This window comes from Scatophagus argus, chromosome 8 (assembly GCF_020382885.2).
Source record: "Scatophagus argus isolate fScaArg1 chromosome 8, fScaArg1.pri, whole genome shotgun sequence".
NCBI lineage: Eukaryota > Metazoa > Chordata > Actinopteri > Scatophagidae > Scatophagus > Scatophagus argus.
In genome coordinates, this window is record NC_058500.1 from 4,183,900 (window position 1) to 4,199,127 (window position 15,228).

Here is a 15,228-nt window from a genome sequence, read left to right on the forward strand (position 1 = left end):
ATGGAATTAACCATCTCACAACCACAATTTAGCCTGTAACCCCTTGGAGGGATGGGACCCTTTGCTTAAGCTGGACTTTAAATATTCTTGCAGTGGAGTATTTCTGCACTGCTGTATTGATACTCCTCCACTGCTCCCTAAATGTCTACATACAGCGCCACGCCGCCCACCACCCCTGACACCTGAAGGATCGGCCCGAGGCATCAAAGTAAACCTTGTTTTTTTCGAAAGAATAACACATATTGGAAAATAATGGATTCTGCTGGCCTAGTTTTGCAGGGGGTGGAAAGCCATTATGAGTGTTTTATCTTCTCAGCTGCCACAAAAGCTGAGTCTGCTGGGAAAAGCTGTTAGGGGAACGGTCACAATATGTACGCCTCGATCAATACTTTTAGACATGAAACACACAAACCCAGTGAGCGACATTTCCTTTGGTGAGCCAGTGAGCATATAGGGAACATTGGATAAACCATGTCAGCTGATATACTCTAACACTCCCCGGAGAGGCCTTCTCATTCCTGAACAAAAGGAATCAGCCTTCATGTAACCAAACCTGTAAAATCAGAGGAATAAAAGCCCTGAAATCCATCAATCACATGGGGGCTCTGACACACCCATCATCACAGAGCAAACAGGGCTGAGCGGGGAAACCGGAGACGCCTCTAAAGTAGGCCATCAACTATTCATTCTGTTGTGATACACCTACACCTATCAGGTGTGACGCAGTCTGTGCCGATTGCAGGAATCACTGCACGCCTCAGAGCCATTACACAGATCGCTCAGAGGCACGACTGGCTCCGTGCATATTTCATGAAAGCGTTTCTGTTTTGGGATAATTCACCAGCCGTTCCAGAAAGAATAATGACAACCAACCAGGAGATATGCTCAAAAACGGATCCCTGTAGCTTTTAAAAATTAATCATGGTGCTCACTTATTAATTGTCCCCCTTTAAGGGCTTCATCGACTTGTTGTACAAATGACACAGCATGAAGAGGACTTTGCGAGTTATCTCTCCAAACAGCTTGTGTAATCCATTATTAAAAGTCTCCCGCAGGAGCAAAGAAAAGCCCGTAATTGCAAATAAAGATGTCAACCAGAGACTGAGATGCTCAGTACTTTATTAAAGTGTATAAAACAGGAAAACACTTCAGTTCATGTCATTCTATTGCAATTTCAATCTTCCTCTCTCTCTGTCTGTTACCTAATTCCATGCATTTGCACAACTCTCACTCTTAAAGGTGCTTTATGCACAGTACCTGGTTTATAACACCACAAGTCTGTCATTAAACTGCATAAAATTGGCACCAATCATTAACTTCCTAATTAAACTGAGGGTCTGCTCAGAAGACAGCTGCTTTGTCTTCCTCCACAACACACACACACGTGCATGCACACACACACACACACACACATACACACATTACTTGCCTAATCCTAACCCTTACCTTAACCTAAACCTAACCTCAGCCTAATCTTAAAGCAAGTCTTCACCCTGATATTTAATGATTTACGTTGTGGGGACTTGCATTTTGTCCCCATAAGTAAGGTGGGCCCTCACAATCTGACTGTGTAAACAGATTTTTGTAACACACACACACACACACACACACACACACACACACACAGAAGATGTATAGATTGTTGCTCATTGTAACTGAAATAGTTCACACTCAGAGTGAGAGAAATTCTGTATGCATTAGGGAATAAATAAATGCAGTTGTGTATTATTTATGCCTGCAGTTCAGTTAACAATTTCCTGCTCTCTGACTAAGGATTATTTCTATTTGATCTCAATTAATTAATCTTTCGTGTTTGATTAATTGTTGCATCAAAAAAATATGGAAAAATGACCACCACAATTTCTCTGCTTCCTGGATAACAAATTGTTTTTTTGTTTGTTTATTTGTTTGTTTGACCAGTGGTGCCAAAGCCAAACATATTCATTTTATAAGACAAGGAAAAATACATACTGGTTCCTATGACTACAATTATCAAAAATTTCAGTTGAAATGTTTTGTTTCCTGTGTGCACTGAATACTCATGTGATATTTGATGTCATAGTTGCAGCACCGGTTAGACCCACTTTACTGTTAACATGAGCAATAAGCTGTGATATGGCACCTCACTGATGGTGTGAAAATGTGGTTGTATGTCCTTTTTTTGTTGTTTTTACCAGAGGGGTGTTGGTGCGGTTGCCATAACTCTTTTTTTTATGCTTTTAAAGGATCAAAAACAGACATGATAAATATTCAAGTTTAAAAACTCAAAGAAATAGTTTGTAATTTTTGGAAATTCACTTCCTCACATTCTTGCTGAGAGTTAGATGAGAAGATCAATACTGCTGGAAATGATTAGCTTAGCTTTGTACCAACCAAATAATTTTTCTTTAATACTAGAAAATATAATTAGCATTGATGTAAGGTGTTTTGTTTTTTTGTTTGTTTGTTTTTTTGTGTTATCCATAAGAGAGAGCAAAGCCAGCTGTTTCCTCCTGTTTGCAGTCTTTATGCTGAGATAATCCAATGGCATCCATGACAGTGTCTTCTTACTCCCGACAAGAAAGCAAGTTCACAAATAGTAAAAATAACATATATTACATCAAAGAATGGAAATTTAACAATAGTTTCCACTGAGTGTTTTTTTTTTATCTTAAATTTCAATAACACTGGGTTCTAATCCTTGTTACACTTGCTGTAGTAACTAAATATGGTGTTGTCTATCCACCTGCGGTACTTTGACACAGCAGTGTAAACTCCAGGAAACTGGGCTTCAGCACATCCTCTTCCCCATGACACCACACCATAAACACGGCCCTCACATACAAGTGGACCTCCAGAGTCCCCCTGAAAGAGCGGGAAAGAAGCAATGAAAGGTATGACTTAGTATTCTGCCACACTTCCTGTGAGTGGTGATATTTTACATTCTTCTCATTTTCAACACATCTTATGAAAAGTCCAAAGCCACAACCTGAACCATCTAATTCCTCTGTACCATAGACCTCCATTGCTGTGTACTCCACAGTTTATTTTAAAAACTACTAACATGTCCATGCAGTGAGTAACAATACTGAGGTCCTCTTACCTGACAGGCATCCTTTCCACCGGCATGGTAACCGGCACAGAGCATGTTCTCTGTGATATTGCCGTCAAAGGACTCACTGTTGTTGCATCTTTCTGTGGAGATGATGGGAAGCTTGACGGTCCGGAGGGTGGAGGGGATCTGGCCTCCATTGGGGCTGGTGTATCCCCAACCTGATACTCGGCACACTCTGCCCTCCGCTATGGAGGCGTCCTGCCGGGGCAGCAGAGCAATGGACACGTAGTTGTTCAGATCAACCGGGGCCTTCAGCTGAAGAGATGGTGGACAGTGTGAGCAGAAAACACAGAGTGACCAGAATTCAGACATGGGCAAGTTCAGTAGTTTCCGAACTGTACCTTTATGAGCATGATGTCATTGTCGTTGGTGGAGCTGTTGTACTTGGGGTGGGGAACCAAAAGCTGGGGCAGGATTTCTTGTTCTGTGCCCTCATAGATGGTCAGAGAGTAGTCCCCTGCCACTACCATCATTCTGTTTACCCTGCAGAGAAAACTAGAGTCATCTTCTTGTTACGCAGAGGCGGTATGTTGGCTGGCTCAGTCGTGACACCACAGTACAGTGGTGTCCAAGTCCAGCTGTTTAGTTTTAAAAAAATTTCAACAACATCTTTTCAGCTTTTTTTCTCTGAATTAGATATAATCCCAACTGAAGACTATTTCTGATTTTTTTGCCGTTCAGGTTTTCTGTCAGGTAAAGCAGGAGTAAGTAATATCATTAATGTTCCATTTGGTTCCAGTAAGGTGTGACAGGGAACCAGGATGAAAAAATAAATTATCAAGTTCAAGGAACTGGAGAACTTAACTGGAATGCAGCCTTTATTAAGGTAATTAAATACACCTGATTTTCCTGCTATGACATCAAAATGGCTGATAAAAGTCCCCTGGGGTGAAGAAAAAAAGCAGTAAATATAGTCTTACTTTGACCCGTTATCACCTCATGAAGTGGCTGAAACAATGAGATGAAAGACATTGAAATGCTCCATAGGGTTCATGGAAACTACAGAGCTGGGAAATAAATCTCTGTGGGTTCGTCAGGGACGACTACGGCATTCAGTTTCACCCACTGGTAATGCTGATACTAATACTCATTACTGATCAGTATTAGTATCATAAAAACTGATTAGTGCAGGTGTGCTCAGCAGAAGGCCAACATCAGTTTGTTGTAACCCTTCATTCTGGACTTAACACCAAACATTGTCTGAAATTATTACTTCTTTTCAAGCCAAACTGTTTGAGAGCATCATGTCCTTGTGTCAGTATCACTTCCATGTGCTTTCTCTGATTCGTGATAGCTTGCAGAAGTGACCATGCGAAGTGGCTTGAAACTCCTGGATCTGCTTATGTATTCGTGTATTCACACATTTACAGGCATCGATCGACGTCAAATTGAGTCGATCGTACCTCAATAGGCCTTTTACTGCTGCTAAATCAGGACACAAAGCTGTGCAGCAAACTGTGACCTGGGCTTTGTTTTACCACTTGAGGAGGTTTGAACTTCAGCTTCAGGGGTTAAGCTTTCCTGAAAGTAAAAATTTGCTCACCCAACGTTACAGTGCGCTGCTGTGACCACCCAGTATTTATTTATCAAGGAGCCCCCGCAGAAGTGCCGGCGCTCTGTTGTCTGTATCGACACAATGTACTTGATTGAATGTGGAACGGGTGCATATCCTCCCACTATGCGTTCCTGTCCTCTGTCTTGACCTGCGACACACACACACACACACACACACACACACACACACACACACACACACACACACAGGGAAATAAAGCCTGAATTAGATGAGAGAAATGCATAAAACAGTCCATATGTTTTTTATGAAAAACCCACCCTGAGCTAACACAATTGTATTTTTATTACTGCAGCTGCAGTATCAGCAAGAACTAGAGAAGTCATAAAGAAAAACAACAGCTGACTTCAACAGTCAGACGCTTCTGGCTTAGCAGATCAATAAAAGGCAACCTCATCTCCGCACTGATTCACAGTCAGGACCAGTCTGACCATCACTACCCATCTGATGCTAACGCACAGTGTGGAGGAACCACACTGGCTTCATTTGATGTAGTGTGTCAGGCCTACTGGAAATATCAGTGCTGGGAGGTAACCAAGTACGTTTACTCAAGTATTTCCTTCTTTTTGGTACTTTAAAGAATACTTCTCTACAGCTAATCAGAGGGGGAATATTGTACTTTTAAAACATCAGTAAACTGCTACTTACACATTCATACATCCATACTAATAATAGAGCAATACAAATGTAAAAGTCTAACATTCATTCTTCTGATTTTTTCTACTTTTTTAAGTAAAGGATACGAATGCTTTCTCTGCCACCTGCTAAATGGAGATTCTTATTCTTAGTCAGTTCAGTTTAACCTTGACTGAGAAAGACTGAACATAAAAGTAGATCAGCCCCTAACCAGAACAGTTCAGCCAACACACCTTTAAACAGTTAACTGGATAAATAAATCATGAGACACACAAACACACTTCAGAGACTTAAGGGAGGACTTTGGGTGACTTGGACTTTCGAAAAATCCTGCCGTGACCGTAAGAGTATTCACATTACAAACATTTGAAACTCCCAGCCTGAAAGAGTCATCATCATCATCATCATCACAGCAACTGAGACCCAACTGCTGAAATGCCTTCAGAGTTGAAACAATACCCTGCCATTACTGCCCGAGATATTGATCCCAAGCAATAATTAGCAGCAGTGATGCGTGTCAAGAGCAAAATGGTAACTCTATACAGTATAGCGTATACCCTGTGTGGATAGTGTGTGTGTCAGATAAACACACACACAGACACGCATTAGAGAGCGTTATGTAATGACCCTGGAACTAAACTCTGAACAATGGGTCTCCTGTTGTTTGTCATGTGGTGGTTGTACTCAGTGCTAAACTGTACACGACTGCTGCCTGCTAACGTGGTTAGCTGCCATTAATGCAGACCAGTTCACGTTTTTTCTTTTCTTTATTTCTATTCTAAACTGCCAAAAAAATAGTGAAAGTTTAAGCAGTTTTCCAGCATTGTCTCTGCTGATCCTAGACCTGTTAAAGATGCTTATCAGGGTCTCCTTTCACATCTTATCTGTGCAACATAATTGGCTGGCACAAAAGGAGGTGTTGGCCACAATCACTTATTGTTATTTTGTTGTTAGCCCTCAGCTGCTGCTGCTGAGGTTTCAAATTCTTTTTGGTGAATAAGCACACTTTTACTGACCCTTTCATTTCAAAAGTGCCTTATCTCAGAAAGACATCTTTGCTGTACTAAGTAAAAATGTTACAGGGCTTTAAAGTTACAGATCTTAATAAAGTTTAAAAACAATATAAACAGGAAGATCAGTAAATCCAACAAACTGCAATCAGGTGTATTTGCAGTGATATAGAGGTGTCATTACAAAAGAGTCTAACTAGATCTTACAAATATTACAAAAGGAAATGATGCTAGATTCTCATCTTTTTAGAGATCAAAATGGCCCTGAGTCACACCTTCTTTATTTCTTTACCAAAAGACCATCTCGATGGGGTATATATTGAAAGTGCCCCAGCTAAAAGGGATCTTTTAAACCACTGATATAAGGGATGTTGAAAACATATGAGGCACATTCACATCCATTTAAATACACATTCTATTAATAAAACCAACATTATGAGGATGTTGATTTCAGGGTCTTAAAGCACATTCCTGTCACTGTAACCCACAGACTTAACTTCACTGAAAGTTCTCTTATGCACACATAAATAAACTGTAAATTCAACGTAAGGCGGCGTACTTACAGTTTACAGCGAGGACTACCAAAAGTATGCAAAGCAATAAAGATGGCAAGTCCATGGCGAGACAATGGGAAGAGCAGTCGGTCCACACAGAGAAGACGGATTGTGCTGTACCTGTGTGCTGCTCGTCTTATGTTAACGAGAAGGCATCACACCTGCTCGGGTTTCTTATAGTTCCTATTTCCGTTTCCATGGTCACCTCCTTGTCCTGGACTGATATATAATTGAAGTTTCCACAGCACAGCCCCTTTACTCACCTCTTCGTTGACCTGCTGGAGCCTATTCCTCTGTCATTGTTCGGATAATCACCCAGTTTACTGAAGGCCCCGTTACTGTCACATAAAAGCTGAAGCTTTACTGTGTTTATCCTGCTGTCTTCATTCTGCCCTTCAGGCCCTCCTTCAGAGTTTTATCATGATACTGTACAGTTACTCTGACATTGTAGGCCTGTCAGCTGTGTTCAATATTTGACACCTTTCAAGTAGATCAATAGGGCTGCCGTCATCCTAAATCAAAGAAGATACAGTCTCTTCATCATTGTACGGTCTCCTCTCACTGATTTCCCCAGGAAGGATTAATGAGGGTGCTTCTTAGTGTGTGACCAGGTCAGACCAGCACTGCTGCTCCACATCTATTCTGAGGCCGGGTGTCATTAAAAATGGAGCACAGCTCAGATGGGTCTCATCACTGCTACCATCCCTCTGTGGAGTTCCTGACCTGGGCTGGCTAACAGCCCTCTCAGTTGCCTTCCCCTGCTGGTGATAGCTACAGCCATGCTCTTGGTATCCCTCACATCCCCTGAGTGCTGACCACTCCACTTTTTCCGCCTGACCAAGTCCTCAGTCCAAAAGCTGTCAGTACTGCACGTGCCTGCCAGCTCCCACATTCATATATCAGACGCCAGTGGCAGACTCAGGCTGTCTGAAGGGCAGGGCGAAAAAAACTAAAAAGGGCAGTAGTGCGTCTGCAGTGAATCTCCAGCATGCAGATGCAATAAAACTACTCAGGAAACTATTACCAATTTAACCATTTAGAGAAGCCAACTAATTTTCTGGCACGTGGGGCAGCCTATGAGGTGCTGCGTCACATCTTCTCCACAGGAAGAGCACCTCTCTGTCATGTTTTATACTTTATAGACAAAAGTACTGGGATGGGGCTGCTTCTCAGGGGTTTGGGCTCGGCCCCTGACTTCCTGTGAAGGGAAATCTTAATGCTTCAGCACACCAAGACATTTTGGACAATGCTATGCTTCCAACTTTGTGGCAACAGTTTGTTGAAGGCCCTTTGTTATTCCAGCATGACTGTGCCCCAGTGCACAGCTGAGCTCACGACACTTTCCAAGTCGTTTGTCCAACGCGAGTGTCAGCATCACTTCTCTGATGACAGCGATGACTCAGCACTGGTTTCCTGATCACAACTTTGTGCAGTTTCTCCTCGGTTACAAATATGTTCATGCAGTCAAAGGGAATTCCTGTTTTGCATAAGCAGATAATCATACAGTATTACAGTACAGTACAGTAATACCACGCAGCTTAAAGGAGTTACACCAGTTGTTATTTTCACATAGGCTATAAAGGATTTATGGGCTTTTAAATGAATATATAGCACTTAGAAATGTATATTTATACATCGCATTTAACTGGAAAATGTATAGTTGAGATTATTAAAATACTTTGAATATTAAAAACCTTTGTTTCAATTTCAAAATAACAAAATTAAATGATAAACAGAACATAAAATAGATAATTAAATCATTATCTCTTACTCACCTTCCTCAGATGAGACAAATCTGATCAGTGCCTTAATGTAGTTTTTCACCCATCTAAATCCATTGACAAAGAAGTAAACTGACAAAAAATTAATTTTGTCAAACGATTAATTTCACCCCATCCTCTCAAATGTGATTTGCTGCCCCTTTGGGTTTTAGCTCTGAGCGATTTCATAAACTAAATGTGAACTACTTGTTTTGAGGGGCTTTCCAAACAAGAGCTTATGGATCGTAGATGTGGTAATAGTAGCTCTATCAAGATCACGTTTTACTATTATGAAGTAACTGATTTATTGATAGCTACTAGTTCAGGTCTATGTGTAAATCACTGAATAATCCATTCCCATGCTACATTTTTTACAGTGTAAAAACGTGTTCAGTGGGTTCGTAGCCTGTGAACTGCTGGCAGCCCGTCGTAAAGAGGAGCACAGAAAGTACAGCCAGAGAGAAAAACAAGATTTCACTTATCGCTTAATCCATATGGATTTAAAAAACAATTAATGAGTAAAATGATAACGTCATTCACCTGGTTTTAATCTGCGTTCTTTGTTCAAACAAAAGGGAAACAGGTAAATCAAACTGAAGCTGTGATTTTTTTTTCTGATTATATCCACTAATAAACAAGCAAGAAAATTCGCATGACGGCAAATTAGTTTAAGTGAATTTTATCCCATCAACAAGGTTAGGAACATTTCTTCTGTCCATAATGTGGGGGACGTTGATGATGACCGTGCAAAGGTGTTCCCATCCCAGATGCCCTCATGTCCCAAGGTTCAAGCTGAGAACTGGAGCTCAGAATCCAACATAATACAAGAGAACACATAAGCTTTGTCAGGTAGTAGGTCATTTTCTTTGTTACAGCGTGAGATGTTCACGGCATAAAACCAGACAAAAAGATCATTTTGACAAAAGATTTGGATGGGGATACAGTTACACTATAAAAAAGGACAGCATTGGTCCCACCAGTTGGAGATACTCTGAAGGCTGCTGTGTTTGGACATGCAGGTAAGCAGAAGGCGATTCTAACCCTTTTGTTCAAAGGTAATGATTAATGTGGCTCTGCCTGGATGTCAAAATTAGATGGTGCTTTAATTAGTGACAACAAAAAACTACTGCCAGTTTCTTTTGCTTAATATACGCTAAATTGTATTAGAATGTTCCTTCGGTAGTCTCAAAATGAAATAATGGCGACTCAACCTGGTCTGGTTACGCATAATGAATTATTTTTCAATAGCTGACTGTTAACAATCATTAAATTTAAGATAAAATTAAGATAAAATTAATTAAAATTAAGATTTAGTCACTGATATTGGCTAGTAAAAAAGAAGAAGTTTGCAAAATTTTTGTCGTGAATTAGCCACAGTAAAGGTTAACGTTGGACAGATACAGATTAGCCTGCAAAGTTGTACAATACATCCCGCTGACAAAAGGTACAAGACCATAATTAGGGCTTATGTTTTGTATGGATTGCCAGAGTAATTAAATGGACTGGGACGTGACATACTGTGTCTGGAAGCTGCTAAGTGTTGTTGTTTGTGCATTACAGATAAGAAGTGTAAACATGGCTCCACTGCAAATGGTTACTGTACTGTTGCTTTTGGCTGTTTCAGTATCAGGTGAGTTCCTCAATCACGTTTTAACACCTCGGTCCCAAAAAACTACAAGAAATCCTAGTCTTGTAGATGTAGAACCAATCTTATATGGTTATAAAACAATCATTATTATTATTAGTATTATTGATCTAACAGTTGGACGGTGAAGTGGCCTTAAAACTGTGGTCAACCTCTCTTCTGTGGTGTAATAAGATTAGAAATAGTGTAAATGTGAGATAAATTTGACTTTCTCGTAAACCAGAGGAATCACAGGGCGCCTGCTCTCACTGTCTACAGAGACATCCACAACCAGGATCATCGGGGGTCAGGAGGTCCTGCCTTTCTCGATCAAGTATCAGGCGTCTCTGCAGTCCGGCAAGGATCACTACTGTGGAGGAACATTAGTGCACCCTCAGTGGGTGGTGTCTGCTGCCCACTGCTGGATACCGTGAGTACTGACACTCAAGTGATGATTTGAGCAGAAGTGTATGATCTTTTACTTAAGTAAAAGTACAAATACCACACTGCAAAAATACACAATTACAAGGAAACATTGAAAAAAAGTGTATTTAACAAAAAGTATGTATAATCAGACAAAAATGTACCTAAATATCAAAAACCCAGCCTTGATGTATTTTTTACATATTGTATCATTATATTATAGATGATTAATACATAATCATTTTTAGTCATGCATTAACATAAAAGTTTCCCTGCTGGCTGAAGTGGAGCTCATTTTGAACTATTTTGTACAGAACTGCAACTAACTGATTATTTTATCTTGGATTAATTTGCTGATTATTTTTGATTGTTTGGTAAAACGTAAGGATATAGTCAGAAAATGTTCAGTCAATTATGCAGAACCCGACACGAAACCAGAGACCAAACCTGAAAATAACTGCTGATCAATTAAATAACTAATTGCATAAATCTTAATCTGTAACAATTTCAGTGGAGTATAAAGTGAGAAGAAAATACTCATGTATACTGATACTCATCATTTTCATGAAGTACAGTAGTTGGGTAAATGTAATTCACTTCATTCCAGTGAAGGTTTAAAGACAGCTGTTACTGCGTGTTACTGTGACAGAACGTCTTTTTGTGACAGCGAAGATGTGAAACTGAGGTACCTGATGTGTATTTGTGGCCCTCAGGAGCAGCATAATGAAGGTGGTGTTAAGTGAGCACAACCTGGAGAAAGAAGAAGGCTATGAACAGGTCTTTAACGTCTCAAAGATATTTGTCCACAACTTTAACTACAAGACATTCAACAATGACATCATGCTCATCAAGGTAGAAGGAACACTATCAGTCTGAAAGCCTTACACGTGCGCAAACCCTTCCTGTACTGGTGGATCAGTCTTAACTTTTGTTTTGTGTTCCAGCTGAGCGAGCCGGCGCTGCTGAACGCCAACGTCCAGCCGGCCGCTCTGCCCGATGACAGCACGCCTCCACTTTTTTATGACACCTGCACAGTGAGCGGCTGGGGTGTGACACAGATTTACAGTTCCTACCTGTCCCCTGTGCTACGTGCTGTGGATGTGAAAATAATCCCTTACTGCAGTTATTACTACTGGGGGATGATCACCTCAAACATGCTGTGTGCTGGATCTCCGATGGGTGGCAAAGATTCCTGCCAGGTACTGATTCTTTTCTATTTGGGGCGAAGTGCTGCAGCTCTTTTGTGGCCTGTTCATTCGGGGACTTTGCTCCTAGTGTGGCCTGCCCCTGACAACACAGCTGCCAGGACCACAGGAAGGAGCACACAAACACCTCCACTGCGTTAAGGTGGTGATTCTTTGGGGATAGGCTTTGGGGCCAGGTGCGCTCTGTGCCAGGTGGCAGGTAAAGGCAGGGGCTTGTATGTGCTGACTCCTTGAAAGGGTTCCATCCAGAAACTCTTTGGTTCTTATGGTGGAATAGCTGGCTGATTATGTGAGTTTACTGATCCATTTTACATGTGTTTTGTGGACTTGAACAAGGCTCCAACTGTGTCCCTTGTGGAGTCCTCTGGGGGGGTGACTGTGGGAGTATGGGGTACCAGAGCAGCTGCTGCGAACCATCCGGTCCTTATCGAGCCATCTGCATACTTAGCTGAAAGTAAAGCACATTTTCAGTGGGGGTTGCTCCTTGTTTCTGATGCTATTATGACTGTAACATACTGGTGGAAAATGGGTGGATGGATATTATTTCGCTTTGTAGCCCAGCGCTCCGTATGATGTGTACTTTATGATTCTGAATTGCGTGTTTTAATAACTGAAAATGTAGCATAAAGTCTCCTGAGTAATGCATGCCATCACTACTAATGTTAACGTCAGCTTTTTCATTATTGCTCTGCATGTGTAGCCGAATAAGAGAGTCTACAGCTCCGAAGCCTGCAGGCACAGCGCTGCTATGAGCTTAATGTTAGATTAGCATGCAAAATGCAATTACAATGCAAAATAAAGCAAAAATAAATTACAAGTAAGACTGGTGATAATTTGTGGGGTTGTGTTTAGTCATTAAATTATTGAATAAACACACATTTTTACCAGATTAGTAAAAGTGATCACAATTTAACCTGAGAGGGATGTGAATGTCTGTTCTATATTTCAGGGTTATCAATCCACCACTTTCACCTAAGAACAAAAATGTCAGACTTGTGGTGCAACATAAAAAATCCTGGCTTCACCAAAGACAATAGAATTTATATGAATGTCTGAATTATAGAGTTAAAAACCTGATTAATTTATTCTTTAATTGCCCTGAATAAAATTTCCTGACAAGTTTAGCTCATGAGATATTTCTGTCTAGACCAAAGTGGCGGACTGACCGACGGACACACGAACTGTGACATCCTTAAAACAGACTGCAAGCATGGCAGCCATTTGGCTACACATATCATGTAATATAAATAAATAATAAGGCTACTGAAGTATTTTGCTCCTCATCTCTATTTTGTGTTGTTGACCCACAGGGTGATTCTGGTGGTCCACTTATCTGCAATAACTACCTCGAGGGCATCGTCTCCTGGGGCATCAGCTGCGCAAGCCCATACTTCCCTGGAGTCTACACCAGAGTGAGGAGCTACGTCAGCTGGATCAACTGGATTATCAACAATAACGCACCATGAACAGTCGCCACATTCCTCGATCACCAGCCAATTCACTACATTATTTTCAGTGGCCTTTTTTAATAATTACTCACAACTTTCTTTGTATATTTTATAGTAATATATGTCAACTTTACACACTAAGCTTATTGCAGTTCATAACGGTGGGGTATATAGAGTATATAGAGTACTCCAAAATTATGACGGTTATCTGTCATTTCTAGATGTAAGGTTTCCTGGAAATGTGTTAATTTGCTCAAAATTCATTGATTTTCATTCATTCATTGTTCTGAAATGAGATACAGCAATAAATCCATTCTTAGTATTTTGATTATTATTAGTAGCACGTGTTTTTACGTAACTGTATTTAGCTCAGAGACCAACCTGACAAACCAGCCTACCACCAGTTCCCTTCAGCTCCACAGACTGTTGTTTGTCACTATGACACTGTGCCTTTCACATTACATTTAGTCATCTAATATAATGGGAACATGAAAATACTGACTGAATATTACAGCACAGCTTTAGGGACATCATAGCAAAGTACAAAGCATCTGAAGGAGCTTGGTTTGTGCTTTAATTCTCCACTGTCCTTGCAGTAACTGCATTAATCCTTGTTTTTCTTGTGTTGGATGTTAACTTTTAACTGTTGAAACTCAGGTGTATGTGATATATATAATAACAATTCTGCTCTCTGAAGTCTTAACGGGAAATTTACTTCCATTTGGTTTCCATGTTCACATCATTAATATGCATAAAACAACACTCAATAAACCCACAGACATCCTGTTTTTAAGAAAGTGACCCTCATCGAAGTGACCAACATCAGTTAGTATCACAGCAGTGACAAAATGTAATTTAATTCAATAGGATTTGAGTACATGTGCCTGAATTGTCCAATTAAATTTAAAGATTGAAAATCTGTGTCAGTGTACATGAATCCTTGTCACAAAGGTTACGGCATCGCTGGCGCAGAGAGAGCTGAACCCCGATGTAGAGTCAAAAATGGGCAGGCAGGCGAGGCAGAGGTCCAAACAATAGCCTTAATTTATTTAAGCAAAACTCAAAAAAAGCACACACTTACTGTGGCATGGGATCAACGGAAAAAACTGAGGGAAAATTCATGGCAAGGCAAGATGTGACAAAATCATTCCTGGCATGAAACCACAAGACAATACAACACACTGACACATGTGACTGGGAAGACAAGGACTAAATAGGCAAGACAATGAGACACAGGTGACACACATTAGGAGGGAGAAAGCAATCAGGATAAACAAAAGCAAAGCTACATGAAAAGAGGACACAGTGGGAAGTAACGCTTTCAAAATAAAACAGGACATGACAAAAACCTTGAACATAACACATGGAAACACAATACACACATGAAACATGGACTCAAAAATCAAAAGACAAAACATAACCCTGTTTCTTTTTTTTTTTATTAGCCTATAACTGAAATCACAACCTTTCCATAACCTGAACCAAAGTGCAGAAGAATACCCAGCTGCAAGAAAATGTGTGTGTTTGCTCCCTTCTCCAAGCTCTGAGACACTGAAGCTTGTTTGGAATGAGACTTAACTGTCTCAATAAAAGAGGGATTGCAACGCACTGCACTAAGAACACCCAAAGGCTCATGATTTAATGTTTGTTGTCTCACACCAGCAGTAAATCCCCTAAAAAAAAATGTTGACCACCAATAGTTCACACTGAGCAGAAACTCAGCGGGCACGTAAACCGGACCTTGTAGTCTTGACAGCGATTTCCACCAGGCTGCTCAGCATTGACGCAGGCAAAGCCACGAGCAGCGTCGTATCTGTGAAACACAGAAGAAACACACCTGTAAAGGGGCTCTCAGTTTACTCGTTATGAGGAGAACTACTCAGCCTGTGAAAAGTCGAGTG

General features: G+C 40.6%; 2 protein-coding genes and 1 long non-coding RNA gene across 4 annotated transcripts; 1 reads left to right on the forward strand and 2 right to left on the reverse strand.

Moving 5' to 3' along the window:
- Nucleotides 1-2,005: 2,005 nt before the first annotated feature.
- On the reverse strand, nt 2,006-7,992 carry zmp:0000001088 (trypsin). Its single transcript, XM_046398111.1, has 5 exons — nt 6,877-7,992; nt 4,638-4,797; nt 3,436-3,577; nt 3,083-3,349; nt 2,006-2,844 (listed from the first exon to the last, which is right to left on the reverse strand). Exons 1-5 carry the CDS (start codon nt 6,929-6,931, stop codon nt 2,674-2,676), a joined length of 795 nt encoding a protein of 264 aa, XP_046254067.1. The 5' UTR covers nt 6,932-7,992; the 3' UTR covers nt 2,006-2,673.
- A 666-nt stretch (nt 7,993-8,658) lies between these two features.
- On the reverse strand, nt 8,659-14,617 carry LOC124063848. 2 transcript variants are annotated; one of them, XR_006844162.1, is made up of 4 exons: nt 14,409-14,617; nt 11,822-12,327; nt 11,364-11,424; nt 8,659-9,426 (listed from the first exon to the last, which is right to left on the reverse strand). It is a non-coding gene; the product is annotated as an uncharacterized LOC124063848 (long non-coding RNA). The 2 variants fall into 2 exon arrangements; XR_006844161.1 differs by having other exon boundaries at nt 8,659-9,432.
- LOC124063847 (trypsin) lies at nt 9,996-13,846 on the forward strand. The gene is made up of 5 exons (XM_046397921.1): nt 9,996-10,257; nt 10,531-10,681; nt 11,388-11,526; nt 11,619-11,873; nt 13,190-13,846. Exons 1-5 carry the CDS (start codon nt 10,125-10,127, stop codon nt 13,343-13,345), a joined length of 834 nt encoding a protein of 277 aa, XP_046253877.1. The 5' UTR covers nt 9,996-10,124; the 3' UTR covers nt 13,346-13,846.
- Nucleotides 14,618-15,228: the final 611 nt, after the last annotated feature.